The following is a 15,511-nucleotide window of genomic DNA, read 5'->3' as shown; positions in this document are numbered from 1 at the left end:
CTCCTCACAAGTGCTAGCCAAGCAAGTAATGATCCGTCACTCCCATAGTTAATTAACGATGGGGGAGGCAAATACTGTAGTTATATAACTGACCCGTTACCACAGATGCCCTCCTGATTCCTGAATTCAGTTGTATTATCATCCTGAGGCAATTGGTGTAAGAGGACAGAACATGGCAGCTGGTGCTGGCCACCATAAAGGGGCAACTTCTCAGGAGGTATTTTGTCCTGCTGGGGCATTTTATTGTGTTGCAGTGAGGTATTTGGCTGTGCTAGGGTGGTATTTGTGCCGCAGTACGGTATTCACCTACTGTTGCCCCGCCTTCTGTCAATTTGCACCTGCCTACAACATGGGGCAACTTTTTTTTTTTCAGGGCCACTTTAAGTTCCCAGTCCACCCCTGCTCCCATCTACACATCAAATAAGTAAATGACTCTAATTAAAGTAACATAAGGCCTACCTGACTGTAGCTATGATAAGACCCTGGATAAATATCCTGCATAGGCAGTGTATGTACAGTACATCATATGCATATATAGATCTCCAGGTCCCAGTGGTAGGAATTGCATCTATCAAACATTTATAGTACATCCTGTGTTTGAGATAGAGAAACCCATTTAATGTATATGACTGGGCAATGCCATCTCTCAGTGCCCGCGCCATGCACTCACTGGGGTCTACCCTTACCTTATTCAATTCTTCAATGTAAAATTATTATTCATTTTCCTGTCATCAACATACCGTTACATACCGCGACAAAGTGTATTCCATGAAATCAAGCATTTTAGTTGGTAACTCTGTCACCCTTATAAACTACGGTGATGGCTAAACAGTGTGCTGGACGTCGAGCTTAACGGGGTTGCCTGCCTATGAAACCCTTTTGGGCAGCCCCTCACCGGACCTGCTCCCCAACGATCAGTTCTGCGCTCCAGTTCCCTGCTTTTCAAATTCCACATAATAGAGAGGAGTCCAGGACTAGTCCTTTCTATGCACTGCATGGCGGGTTTGTGAGCGCACAGATGTAGTCTCTTTGGATAGGTAATCAGTATCTGATCGGTGGGGGTCTGACATCCAGGACTCCCGCCGATCAGCTGTTTAAGTTAGCACCGCCACCGCCACTTCGCTGTGCTCACCAAGCACAGCGCCGCACATTGTATAGCGTTTGTGCTTGGTATCGCACTCAGCCCCATTCACTTCTATGGGGCTGAGCTGCTCCTAGGCCACGTGACCGATGAATGTTACATCACTAGGCCAAGGGAAAGCTGGAGAAGGCTGCGGTGCTACTGCAAGTGTCGCGGCCCTTATCAATCTAAAAGTCTCGGAAAACCCCTTTAACATACATTTTCAGATCTTAAAGGGAACCTGTCACCGGGATTTTGTGTATAAAGCTGATGACATGGGTTGCTAGATGGCCACTATCACATCCAAAATACCCAGTCCCCATAGCTCTGTGTGCTTTTATTGTGTAAAAAAAAAAACTATTTGATACATATGCAAATTAACCTGAGATGAGTCCTGTACGTGAGATGAGTCAGGGACAGGACTCATCTCAGGTTAATTTGCATATGTATCAAATAGTTTTTTTTACACAATAAAAGCACACAGAGCTATGGGGACTGGGTATTGCGGATGTGCTAGCGGTGATCTAGCAACCCATGTCCTCAGCTCTATACCCAAAATCCCGGTGATAGGTTTCCTTTAAAGCAAAATGTGTACTTTCGGACCCATCTCAGGAGAGGCGCTATTGAGCCATTACAGACTTTGGTGTGACGAATGACGCTGGGAGCTGCCTTTGGAAGCCAAAGGGCCAGGATACTTTATACATCTGCTTTATTTGAGACCGAATCCCCAGTCTATGCAAATACTATGCAGCCCCTTCATTACAGACATGTATGAGTACAAGGCGTGTTTGTATTGGCAGGGAAGTGGCATATGACGTCTGTGTTTGCCTCCCTCTATATACAAAATAGGTGGGGGTTGTCACATGCTGATTTTTCATGTGTCATAATGATCTGCTGCTATTGCACTCGTGAGCAACCTGAAGCTGCTGTCACATTACTAGACGTGTCCTGTTCAGCCTGACACGCCAAACATACCGCATGCTGGACAAGGTAAGCTGGATCTGTGTGCGTTAACTCCTAACACACCAAATAGACAGTGCGAGCCATGGCAATATGTCCGAAAATATGATTTTACTGCCTAAAAAATCAGCAGGAAGTGAATATAAACGTAAGATGAAAAGGAAATAATAGAAAGGCAGGCTACAGGGGCCAGGGGGTCTTTCTCTGCACTGAATCCCCTCTGTTTGTAAGTTTAATATTACTAATACTGTAAAAAAAATATGATTAGTGACAATATTAACCACTTAAGGACCACAGGTTTATACCCCCCTAGTGACCAGGCCCTTTTTTACAAATCGGCACTCCACAACTTTAGCGGTTTATTGCTCGGTCATGCAACTTACCACCCAAATTAATTTTACCTCCTTTTCTTCTCACTAATAGAGCTTTCATTTGGTGGTATTTCATTGCTGCTGACGTTTTAACTTTTTTTGTTATTAATCGAAATTTAACGATTTTCACTTTCAGTTGTAAAATTTTGCAAAAAAAAACGACATCCATATATAAATTTTTCGCTAAATTTATTGTTCTACATGTCTTTGATAAAAAAAAAATGTTTGGGTAAAAAAAAAAATGGTTTGGGTAAAAGTTATAGCGTTTACAAACTATGGTACAAAAATGTGAATTTCCGCTTTTTGAAGCAGCTCTGACTTTCTGAGCACCTGTCATGTTTCCTGAGGTTCTACAATGCCCAGACAGTAGAAAACCCCCACAAATGACCCCATTTCGGAAAGTAGACACCCTAAGGTATTCGCTGATGGGCATAGTGAGTTCATAGAACTTTTAAGTTTTTGTCACAAGTTAGCGGAAAATGATGATTTATTATTATTATTTTTTTTTCTTACAAAGTCTCATATTCCACTAACTTGTGACAAAAAATAAAAACTTCCATGAACTCACTATGCCCATCACAAAATACCTTGGGGTGTCTTCTTTCCAAAATGGGGTCACTTGTGGGGTAGTTATACTGCCCTGGCATTCTAGGGGCCCTAATGTGTGGTTAGTAGTTTGAAATCAAAATGTGTAAAAAATGGCCTGTGAAATCCGAAAGGTGCACTTTGGAATATGTGCCCCTTTTCCCACCTAGGCGGCAAAAAAGTGACACACATCTGGTATCGCCGTACTCAGGAGAAGTTGGGGAATGTGTTTTGGGGTGTCATTTTACATATACCCATGCTGGGTGAGAGAAATATCTTGGCAAAAGACAACTTTTGCCATTTTTTTATACACAGTTGGCATTTGACCAAGATATTTATATCACCCAGCATGGGTATATGTAAAATGACACCCCAAAACACATTGCCCAACGTCTCCTGAGTACAGCGATACCAGATGTGCGACACTTTTTTGCAGCCTAGGTGGGCAAAGGGGCCCACATTCCAAAGAGCACCTTTAGGATTTCACCGGCCATTTTTTACAGATTTTGATTTCAAACTACTTCGCACACATTAGGGCCCCTAAATTGCCAGGGCAGTATAACTACCCCACAAGTGACCCCATTTTGGAAAGAAGACACCCCAAGGTATTCCGTGAGGGGCATGGCGAGTTCCTGGAATTTTTTATTTTTTGTCACAAGTTAGTGGAATATGAGACTTTGTAAGGAAAAAAAAATAAAAAAAAAATCATCATTTTCCGCTAACTTGTGACAAAAAATAAAAAATTCTAGGAACTTGCCATGCCCCTCACGGAATACCTTGGGGTGTCTTCTTTCCAAAATGGGGTCACTTGTCGGGTAGTTATACTGCCCTGGCATTCTAGGGGCCCTAATGTGTGCTAATTAGTTTGAAATCAAAATGTGTAAAAATGGCCTGTGAAATCTGAAAGGTGCTCTTTGGAATGTGGGTCCCTTTGCCCACCTAGGCGGCAAAAAAGTGACACACATCTGGTATCGCCGTACTCAGGAGAAGTTGGGGAATGTGTTTTGGGGTGTCATTTTACATATACCCATGCTGGGTGAGAGAAATATCTCGGCAAAAGACAACTTATTTTTTTATACAAAGTTGGCATCTGACCAAGATATTTTTCTCACCCAGCATGGGTATATGTAAAATGAGACCCCAAAACACATTCCCCAACTTCTCCTGAGTACGGCGATACCACATGTGTGACACTTTTTTGCAGCCTAGATGCGCAAAGCGGCCCAAATTCCTTTTAGGAGGGCATTTTTAGACATTTGGATCCCAGACTTCTTCTCACGCTTTCGGGCCCCTAACATGCCAGGGCAGTATAAATACCCCACATGTGACTCCATTTTGGAAAGAAGACACCCTAAGGTATTCCGTGAGGGGCATGGCGAGTTCCTAGAATTTTTTATTTTTTTTGGCACAAGTTAGCGGAAATTGATTTTTTTTGTATTTTGTCACAAAGTCTCCCTTTCCGCTAACTTTGGACAAAAATTTCAATCTTTCATGGACTCAATATGCCCCTCATGGAATACCTTGGGGTGTCTTCGTTCCGGAATGGGGTCACATGTGGGGTACTTATACTGCCCTGGCATTTTAGGGGCCCTACAGCGTCAGAAGAAGTCTGGAATATAAATGTCTAAAAAAAATTACGCATTTGGATTCCGTGAGGGGTATGGTGAGTTCATGTGAGATTTTCTTTTTTGACACAAGTTAGTGGAAATATGAGACTTTGTAAGAAAAAACCAAAACAAACAAAAAATTTCCGCTAACTTGTGCCCAAAAAAATGTCTAAATGGAGCCTTACAGGGGGTGATCAATGACAGGGGGGTGATCAGGGAATCTATATGGGGTGATCACCCCCCTGTCATTGATCACCCCCCTGTCATTGATCACCCCCCTGTAAGGCTCCATTCAGACGTCCGTATGATTTTTACGGATCCACTGATACATGGATCGGATCCGCAAAACACATGCGGACGTCTGAATGGAGCCTTACAAGGGGGTGATCAATGACAGAGGGGTAATCACCCAAATAGACTCCCTGATCACCTCCGTCATTGATCACCCCCCTGTAAGGCTCCATTCAGACGTCCGTATGATTTTTTACGGATCCACGGATACATGGATCGGATCCGCAAAACACATGCGGACGTCTGAATGGAGCCTTCCAGGGGGGGGATCAATGACAGAGGGGTGATCACCCATATAGACTCCCTGATCACCTCCGTCATTGATCACCCCCCTGTAAGGCTCCATTCAGACGTCCGTATGATTTTTTACGGATCCACGGATACATGGATCGGATCCGCAAAACACATGCAGACGTCTGAATGGAGCCTTACAGGGGGGTGATCAATGACGGAGGTGATCAGGGAGTCTATATGGGTGATCACCCCTCTGTCATTGATCACCCCCCTGTGAGGCTCCATTCAGACGTCCGCATGTGTTTTGCGGATCCGATCCGTGGATCCGTAAAAAATCATACGGACGTCTGAATGGAGCCTTACAGGGGGGTGATCAATGACAGGGGGTGATCAGGGAGTGTATATGGGGTGATCACCCCCCCGTCACTGATCACCCCCCTGTAAGGCTCCATTCAGACGTCCGTATGTGTTTTGCGGATCCGATCCATGTGTCCGTGGATCCGTAAAAATCATACGGACGTCTGAATGGAGCCTTACAGGGGGGTGATCAATGACAGGGGGGTGATCAATGACAGGGGGTGATCAGGAAGTCTATATGGGTGATCACCCCTCTGTCATTGATCACCCCCCTGTAAGGCTCCATTCAGACGTCCGCATGTGTTTTGCGGATCCGATCCATGTATCCGTGGATCCGTAAAAATCATACGGACGTCTGAATGGAGCCTTACAGGGGGGTGATCAATGACGGAGGTGATCAGGGAGTCTATATGGGTGATCACCCCTCTGTCATTCATCACCCCCCTGTAAGGCTCCATTCAGACGTCCGCATGTGTTTTGCGGATCCGATCCATGTATCAGTGGATCCGTAAAAATCATACGGACGTCTGAATGGAGCATTACAGGGGGGTGATCAATGACAGGGGGGTGATCAATGACAGGGAAATGATCAGGAAGTCTATATGCGTGATCACCCCCTTGTCATTGATCACCCCCCTGTAAGGCTCCATTCAGACGTCCGTATGCGTTTTGCGGATCCGATCCATGTATCCGTGGATCCGTAAAAATCATACGGACGTCTGAATGGAGCCTTACAGGGGGGTGATCAATGACGGAGGTGATCAGGGAGTCTATATGGGTGATCACTCCTCTGTCATTCATCACCCCCCTGTAAGGCTCCATTCAGACGTCCGCATGTGTTTTGCGGATCCGATCCATGTATCAGTGGATCCGTAAAAATCATACGGACGTCTGAATGGAGCCTTACAGGGGAGTGATCAATGACAGGGGGGTGATCAATGACAGGGAAGTGATCAGGAAGTCTATATGTGTGATCACCCCCTTGTCATTGATCACCCCCCTGTAAGGCTCCATTCAGACGTCCGTATGCGTTTTGCGGATCCGATCCATGTATCCGTGGATCCGTAAAAATCATACGGACCTCTGAATGGAGCCTTACAGGGGGGTGATCAATGACAGGGGGGTGATCAATGACAGGGGTGGTGATCAGGGAGTCTATATGGGCTGATCAGTGGTTTATAAAGGGTTAATAAGTGACAGGGGGGGGGGTGTAGTGTAGTGGTGTTTGGTGCTACTTTAGTGAGCTACCTGAGTCCTCTGGTGGTCGATCCTAACAAAAGGGACCACCAGAGGACCAGGTAGCAGGTATATTAGACGCTGTTATCAAAACAGCGTCTAATATACCTGTTAGGGGATAAAAAAATCACATCTCCAGCCTGCCAGCAAGCGATCGCCGCTGGCAGGCTGGAGATCCACTCGCTTACCTTCCGTTCCTGTGAACGCGCGCGCCTGCGTGCGCGCGTTCACAGGAAATCTCGGCTCACGCGAGATGACGCCTATTGGCGTTAGTGTGACCTGGGAGAGCCGCCGCGATGACGCCTTTCGGCGTTAGCGTGGCGGCAAGCGGTTAAAAGGGGTTATCCAATATCTAAAATATCGCCTTCCCCAATGCCCGGGCCCCTCGTATACTTACCTGCTTCCCGGCAACGGTGTCGCTCCGGATCCCTGCACGTCCGCCGCAGCATCTCCCTGTTGCTCAGATCAAAACATCCGGGGTGGGGGTCGGTGGAGCAGCCAATAGCAGACTTGAGGCTGGTTACCATCGCGCCCTGCTATTGACCTGCGATCCTGGCGATGCTGTTGGGTCAGATCATAAGACGCATTCATGGCTGAGATTGCTTTAGAAGACCTCTTCCAGTGAATGGGGCTGAGGATTCCAGAAAGCTGGAGTCTCTTCGATCTGATATTGACCCATCCTGAGGACCAGTCATTAATATGGAAAGTAGCAGGGATGAGTGAAGCGAGGTTTGGATCCTAGACCCGAAGACGCTTCAGTCAAAACTTCGGATTAATGCTGTACGGAAATCTGTCTCCATACAGCATTAAAATGTATGGCCCATAGGAGTACGCACAGGGTGCGCCTGGGAGCTCCCTAATCAAGCCTCAAAATTGAGGTTCTATCACCTCCGGCAGCTGCCTCTTGAACCCCACTGGCCCCATTTTGGAAGCGCTGATTAGTACTGGAGGACCAGGAAGCGGTGAACGCTCTGTACTTACTGCTTCCAGGTCCTTGGCTGCGCACAGCGTGAGGTGCTTTGTGACGTCACGCTGTGCACGCCAGTTCAGAGCGCACAGCCGAGAACCGACATCGGGAGGAAGAAAATTGCAGTCTGCGGCGTCCAGGAGCAGAGAGGTAAGTGTTTTTTTTATTTTATGAGTGCTAATGAGAGGCATAATGGAGGCTAATGAGAGGCATAATGGGTACTAATGAGAGGCATATGGGGGCTAATGAGAGGCATATGGGAGCTAATGAGAGGCATATGGGGGCTAATGATAGGCATTTGGGGGCTAATGAGAGGCATAATGGAGGCTAATGAGAGGCATATGGGGGCTAATGAGAGGCATATGGGAGCTAATGAGAGGCATATGGGGGCTAATGAGAGGCATATGGGGGCTAATGAGAGGCATAATGGGTGCTAATGAGAGGCATATGGGGGCTAATGAGAGGCATATGGGGGCTAATGAGAGGCATATGGGGGCTAATGAGAGGCGTAATGGGAGCTAATGAGGCATAATGGGGGCTAATGAGGCATATGGGGTCTAATAAGAGGCATAAAGAGAGCTAATGAGGCATAATGGGGCTAATGAGGCATATGGGGTCTAATAAGAGGCATAAAGAGAGCTAATGAGGCATAATGGGGCTAATGAGGCATATGGGAGCTAATAAGAAGCATAATGGGGCTAATGAGGCATATGGGGGCTAATAAGAAGCATAATGGGGCTAATGAGGCATATGGGGGCTAATAAGAAGCATAATGGGGCTAATGAGGCATATGGGGGCTAATAAGAAGCATAATGGGGCTAATGAGGCATAAGTGCTGATAATGGGGGCTAATGGCATAAAGGCTATATATATACATACACGTGCGCGGTGTGTGTGTTTGTGCTTTAGGGTGCACACCTATGGTACGGCCTCTGAGTGAGTTAGACTTCAGTGAATAACTGGTATTTGATTTAATCTGAAAAAAACATTTTAAAACTTGGATCCGAATTCGGCTTCAGTTCCAAGGTGCTGGTCGGAACCAAAGCCGAGCTCGGATCCAAGTTTTAAATATTTTTTTTTTTTTCAGTTTAAAAATTAAATTCTGAAGTTATTCAACGAAGTGACTTGCGACTTCTGGAATAACTGACTTTGCCTCGTCAGAGGGTATACATTTTAAATGTTGTATGGAGACAGATCTCCATACAGCATTAATTGGAAGTTTTCAAGGAAGCAACTTCGGATCTAGGATCCAAAACTCGCTTCGCTCATCCCTAATCACTAGCCCAAATCTTCTCCTGTCAGTTTTTTTACAAGTGTATCAGCCCAGGTATTACAGGGGTTGTCCCACTTCAGCAACTGCTTGCACACTATGAAAAAAGCAGCGGCCTATGTGTTCACCAGAGAGGGCAGTGCTTTTTTCCGTAGTGTGCAAGCATGGCCACCGATGCTGGATTGAAGGGTGGTCGTATCCATAGAAACAAAAGGTGTTGGAAAAATGAATCCAGCCAGCAAAGGAAGCAATCTGGACAATCACAATACATTAGTAAGTGCCTTGTACTAACTTTCTCTACATGATAAATGCCACTTGCTGAGGCAGTATAAGGTTTCAGCCTCTGGATGTGAACTGGAATGTTGCTATTCGCTGACAGCAAGCAGCGATCTTAAAAAGGGCGACGAACTTAAACGCAAAGCCTATTAGAAGCTGGTTACATAACATTAGACAATCCTGGCAGACTGCCGCCAGCTTCCTCCAGCACTGGGCGCCCGTGGAAACGGTGGAATGCCGCAGTGACCTCTCAGGGCTCCCGGCCCCGCCCCCTCCTTCTGGGGCTCTGGTAGGCAGCCAGGACGTGGAGGCGGTGGCCCAAGGGGCGCGCTGCCATTGGCTGGCAAATGTTGATAGGCGGGGAAAGCGCCAGCGCTGGAGCAGGACTGCTTTGTTGCTGCTCCAGTTCCCAGTGGCGATCAGAGGAGAAGCTGTGACCTGATCTGTGCCAGCGTCTCCCACCCAGAGAGGGCGAGGGCCCTGCTACTGCACCGGACATGTAAGAGGGGCTATGTCACGTGATCACTGCTGGGGCCCTGTGCCCCATTCCGCTGATGGCAGGGGGCGGCACCCTGCTGTTATCGGGGTGTCATGGAATGTGCTTGGCGGGCGATACATCGATGTCAGTCAGTCAGTGACTTACATTCAGAAAAGATGGGGGGCGTGTAGGTCCATATATGGTGGCAATGGGTGTGTCCGCTGTGGCCCCTAGTCGGGTGATGCCAGTATTAGGGGTGTTGTAGAGGGTGTTTATAGCCCGGCCCCGATGTGGTACAGCTGAGCTGACCGCCGATGTCAGCGCCGTGCGATGGCCGCACAGGACGGGCTGTATTCCAGAATGTTCTCCGCTGCCTCAACGGTGATGAATGAATGACTTCACAGGAAGATCTGCAGTCCTATGTAAATGCCAGTAGTAAGATGCAGGCCGATCATGAGCATCCAGAAATGGCTACAACCCAATACAAAATGAAATCTTGACAGATGTGGCCCCTGAAGGCCCCGCACCTGGGGCCATCGAATGAATAAATGAGCATGTAAGGTGCGGATGTCCTGTTGGTCCGGGGGAACGATCCCCTTCTTTGACTTCCGTCTGCTACATTTCTGCATAGCAGCCCAATCCGATCACTGCTGTCTGAAAACGTAACCTGTCATTTGATTGGTTGTTATGAATCCGCAGCTGGTGGTTGCTGTGGCCCTGAAGGCTATAAATGAATAACAATTAACCAGTGATGTGCTAGTCTAGGCTACTGTTTATCAGCTTGCAGTTTAGGCAGGATCTCAGATCTGTATGGAGACTTACTAGCGATCTTCCAAGGAGGAGGACCATCTCACTAGCGCCACCTTGTGGAAGTGGCTTCCTATGCGTCAAGATGGGACTTTTTGACAAGCCTTGGAATATGAGAGGGACAATAGCCAGACCAGAGATTAATAGGTAGACAGCTGCTCCAGGATGCTTGCCCATGCCTGGTAAAAAGTAATAGGGAGCTACTTCCACAAGGGGGCGCTAGTGAGATGGTTCTTTTCATTGGTAGATGGCACAGATTACAAGGGCCCGATGACTCCTTGGATTGAGCATTACCATTCCAATGGGTTGCATCTCTACATGGCCGTTGGGTTCGGACAGCTCTTTTTATATTGTATATGACCAACGTAAAGGGTTTGTCCGGCCTTGGAGCCAACCACCCATTTGCTTCGGACCTGTGCCCTTGAAGCCGCTGAACGTAAAAAAATAAAAATAAAGACTCACCCATACTGATTCCCTCTGCTGTTTTAGTTCCTGGCAGGACCAGGAAGCGTCTGGATCCTGTGAGTGCTGTGGCTAATCACAGGCCTCAGCGGTCACATTGGTACATCACTGCTGTGACATTCAAGCTGATGTGACCACCGAGTTCTGTGATTGGCCACAGTCGCTGCTTCCTGGTTCTGCAGGCCTGGGAACTTGGCAGCGGCAGGACAGCGGACAGGTGAGTCCTTTTTTGTTATGTTTAGGGGCACAGGTCCTTACCAAAGGGGCTGTAAGCTCCAAGGTCTGGTAACCAATTATATGCCTGACGATGATAAAAAAGTAAACTGTTGTTGGATATCGTCTGGTTTTATGGCCAAGGTCTCATTTTAGACCAGGGTGTTCCATGAAATGAGCTCTACTTACAAAATTTCGAATTTTGTGTGTACGTGTGCCCTCTGAAGTGCTGTGGTGGGAAATGTGAGGGACTGATTTGTGAGGTAAATCTTCGTACAGAGCTGTGGCATATGGTGGTGCTATATAATGACACCGTGACTCAGTAGTGGGAAATGTGAGGTAAATCTTCGTACAGAGCTGTGGAATATGGTGATGCTATATAATAGCACAGTGACTCGGTAGCGGGAAATGTGAGGGACTGATGTGTGAGGTAAATCTTTGTACAGAGCTGTGGAATATGGTGGTGCTATATAATAGGACGGTGACTCAGCAGCGGGAAATGTGAGGTAAATCTTCATACAGCGCTGTGGAATATAGTGGCGCTAATAAGCAATGGGAAATAAATGTATTAGGTTTTCTGCCCATTAACCATAACTTTTTTTTTTTTCTGCTGCAGTTTTATTTGAAGACTTAAAATATCGAAGAGCGGAAGTTTATTTTTTATTCCACGTCCTTTGTAGTCAAGGAATGTCAACAGCCATCTTAGTTACATTTGTCAAACATGGAGGGTCTCAGGTGAGAAGAGGAGCCCTGCTGACGTCACGCGTGCTGCAAGATAACAATCGTGTAGCTCTAGCCTGCCAGTGCTCCACCACCAACCGCAGGTCTTTTTCATCACGGTTTGACCCTGACGGAAGTGGGCGACCTGCCACCTGGGACTCTTTTGGGATTTGGGACAATCGAATTGACGAGCCTATCCATCTCCCGCCCAGTATTAAGTATGGCAAGCTCATACCGCGCATCAACCTCTCTAAGGTTGGCTGCTCCACTCAGCTAGGGAAGAGGAAGGAAAATGAAGACAGATTCAACTTTGCCAAACTGACCGATGATGTCTTGTGTTTTGCTGTCTACGACGGACATGGAGGAGCTGCAGCTGCTGATTTCTGTAACCGATTTATGACCAAATATATCAAGTGAGTCCACATGGTCTCGGTTACCACCCGCATGGGGTTATGATGGGTTTTGTGATACAGTATTAATGCTCTGGTTTCATCCACAGGGAGTTCCTTGCACAGGAACAAAATATGGAGAAAGTGCTGACTAAAGCTTTTCTAGAGATTGATAAAGCTTTTGCAAGAGAAGCTCATCTTTCTGCCGATGGTAGGTACTAGGTTTGTTTCAAGTGACGACTTCTTGTTGCTCAGAGATTTAAGAAATCAGCCATTCGCCTAGACAAATAGACGTTGAGGTCAGATATCGTAATGTGACTGGTGCACTGTAGACATGACCATCTGAAAGAAGTGCCATAGGTGTCAAGAGACCCCAGTACACAACCATTGCCCCCCAGTTCATGGGACTGCAGTCAGATTTGCTTTCAGCCATTCTTTATCAAATTGCCACTTGATGGGCTGGGGTTCCCCCCAGTTCTCTACCTAAGGCCTCTTGCACACAACCGTATGCCCTCCGAAATATACGGTCCGTGAGCAGGCCATATGTCCCAGAGCGGCATTGATCGTGCGCATGGGAGTACACAGCATCATAGATTACAATGATGCTGTGCCCGTTGGGCCGCCCGCGGGACTATTGTCCCGCACTCGTATGATCTTATGAGTGCGGGACAATAACCCCACGGGCGGCCCGACATGCACAGCATCATTGTCATCTATGATGCTGTGTTTTTTTGTGCACACGTTTAATGCCGCTTTGGGACATATGGCCCGTTCACGGACCGTATATCTCGGAGGGCATACAGTCGTGTGCAAGAGGCCTAAATGTCAGTTTGCTGGAGGAAATAGTAGTGTGGAGCCCCTGAATTGTGGAGGCTGAGGACCTGGCACCCACTAGATGGATGAACGTCTTTCTGATGGCCATGTTTCTAGATGAATTTAGAAGCATTTCAGCTAGAATTCCATGTTTGTTTCGAGCTGTTTTTTACCTCTTTGGTTGTGTTCACATGTAGTGGATGAGGTGAGGTTAAAGGAAAACTCTACTGATGTGGTGCAGGTCTGAACACTCCTTTAACATGCTTTACCTGTGAAAAACGCATCTTAACCGCGACATGTGAACATATCCTTACACAGGCAGAGTGACAGGATCCAGAAGTCTTCTAAATTGCCAGGAAAGGTTATCTTGATGGGTTAAAATGATGATTATAGTCTAATAATATTCATATTGCGTAGTCTACACTTCGTGATTAAGACTAGACCGCCATATAAATGTGTATTTTATACAATGGTGTGGTCTACAGCTCACCATGTAAACTAAATGGCAGTATGCTTTATAACCCCAGCACACAATGCATCCCTTGGCATCTATCGGTATTTAACCTTGGCATGTAGTGCTTAGTGTGTGCATTTATTATGTTGTAGCTTGTTTAATCTATAGGGGATGATGCTATGGGCATAACATTAATGTACTAGTTGTTTGGGAATATGATTGCTTTGCTAGGTAGCAAATGTTTACAATAGCTATTGATCTCTATAATGCTTTATATCTGGGTGTTTGACGGGAGGCTCTAAAGTACATTGTGGAAAAGCCCCTCTTGGCATATGTCATGATATTTATCATGTTGTCTAGCTGATTCTCTGTAAATGTGTACCCATCCTGATAATAGGGAGGCGCCCAGTAAAAGGGGTTTTCCGGGTGTTTAATATTGACAACCTATCCCAAGGATAGGTAATCCATATCAGATTGGCAGGGGTCCAACACCTGGACCCCCCACTGATCATCAGCCACAGCCTCCTTACTTCTTAGCAAGCACAGTGCTGTACATCGTATAGTGGTTGTGCTTGGTATTGCAACTCTGCTCCATTCGCTTGCATGGGACTGAGCTGTTCCTAGGCCATGTGACCGATGAACGTGATGTCACTGGCCTAGGAAGAGGTCACGGCACTCACTGAAGAACCACAGCTTATTGGGAGGGGGGCCTCAAGAGTTAGACCCCCACCGATCTGATATTGATAACCATCAAGATCTCAGACAACCCTCCCGTTCCCTTTTATGTCATGCCTGACATTAGAAGACCACTGACTTGCTATAATTATTCTAGTTAGTGGCTGCCAACTTGCAATGGCATCCATGTCGGCTGTCAGCCAGATACCCGGTAAGCATCTGTCAGCCCACCTCCATCCCTAGTGTATGGCCCATGTCACAGTATGCTCCTGAATCAGGTAGCTCAGGATAAACTGAACTGCGGATCCTGGGTTTGTGCCGTTTCTACTCAGCCCTCTCCACTTTCTGAACGGCTTGAGAAGCGTGGACGGGGCCATTGGCCCCCACAGATCGGTCATTATTTATGGCCGTTTTCTGGAGTAAATGATGACCTATGATGGATTGCCAGAGGATGCACTAACTTGATAAATTAAGCATGTCCTCCGGTGGCTTATACACCACCGGTCTCTATAAATCTTCTCCATAAGGGCTCATTCAGACGGCTGTATGTTGTCCGCAAAAATGAGGATCAATTTTTTTTGCGGACAGTTCAGCATTGCGGACATGCTGAACTGTCCGCAAAAAAAATATTGAGGATTGCATTCCTTTTTTTTTTTTGGCTGATCCATAGACTATAATAGGTCCATGTCCTGATTTTCACTGACGAGTATAGGACATGTTTAATTTTTTTTGCTGAGCCGTGCAATGGAAGAAAAGGGCCCCATAGAACTGAATGGGACAGCATCTAATCCGCAAAAAAAACAGATCCTCATTTTTGCGGACAGCATACGGCCGTCTGAATGAGCCCTTAGTCAGTTTATGTCATGACTGCCTTTCATTTGGTTAGTCCTCCACATGTAGCATTTTGCTAGTTTTCTTCTATCCTGCCAAAAATGCGAGAAGACCCTGACAATAGCTGGGACCCAGCTTGTATTCAGATTGTATGTCAGGGCCTGAGCTAATGAATTTCATGGTAAGTTTTTGTAGAGACATAACCAAGTGTTCTGTGAATAGCTATCGGGGACCAACAGTCCCATATGCTGTTTGCTACACAGGGGCCCTCTGGGGTCTGACCCTGGTCTGGTAGATCATGTTTTTGGAAATTAGGCAGCAGCCTACTGGGTGACATTGACCAGATATCAGCGCTCTTCTACTCAATGGGCTAGATTTATCAAACTGGTGTAAAG

General features: G+C 46.6%; 1 protein-coding gene across 2 annotated transcripts in view; it reads left to right on the top strand.

Moving 5' to 3' along the window:
- Positions 1 to 1,971: 1,971 nt before the first annotated feature.
- Positions 1,972 to 15,511, top strand: part of PPM1K (protein phosphatase, Mg2+/Mn2+ dependent 1K) — a 29,349-nt gene continuing 15,809 nt past the window's right edge. The window contains exons 1-3 of one of the 2 annotated variants that reach the window (XM_044303297.1): positions 1,972 to 2,110; positions 11,851 to 12,367; positions 12,454 to 12,554. In XM_044303297.1, coding sequence (XP_044159232.1) covers positions 11,922 to 12,367; positions 12,454 to 12,554 — 547 coding nt within the window. In that variant the 5' untranslated portion in view covers positions 1,972 to 2,110; positions 11,851 to 11,921. Of the gene's footprint in view, positions 2,111 to 9,643; positions 9,774 to 11,850; positions 12,368 to 12,453; positions 12,555 to 15,511 lie in introns of those variants that run through there. The other variant, XM_044303288.1, reaches the window with a different exon arrangement.

This window comes from Bufo gargarizans, chromosome 1 (assembly GCF_014858855.1).
Source record: "Bufo gargarizans isolate SCDJY-AF-19 chromosome 1, ASM1485885v1, whole genome shotgun sequence".
NCBI classification, from domain to species: Eukaryota; Metazoa; Chordata; class Amphibia; order Anura; family Bufonidae; genus Bufo; species Bufo gargarizans.
The sequence above is the reverse complement of the archived record's forward strand: the minus strand, read 5'-3'. Positions and strand labels throughout refer to the sequence as shown.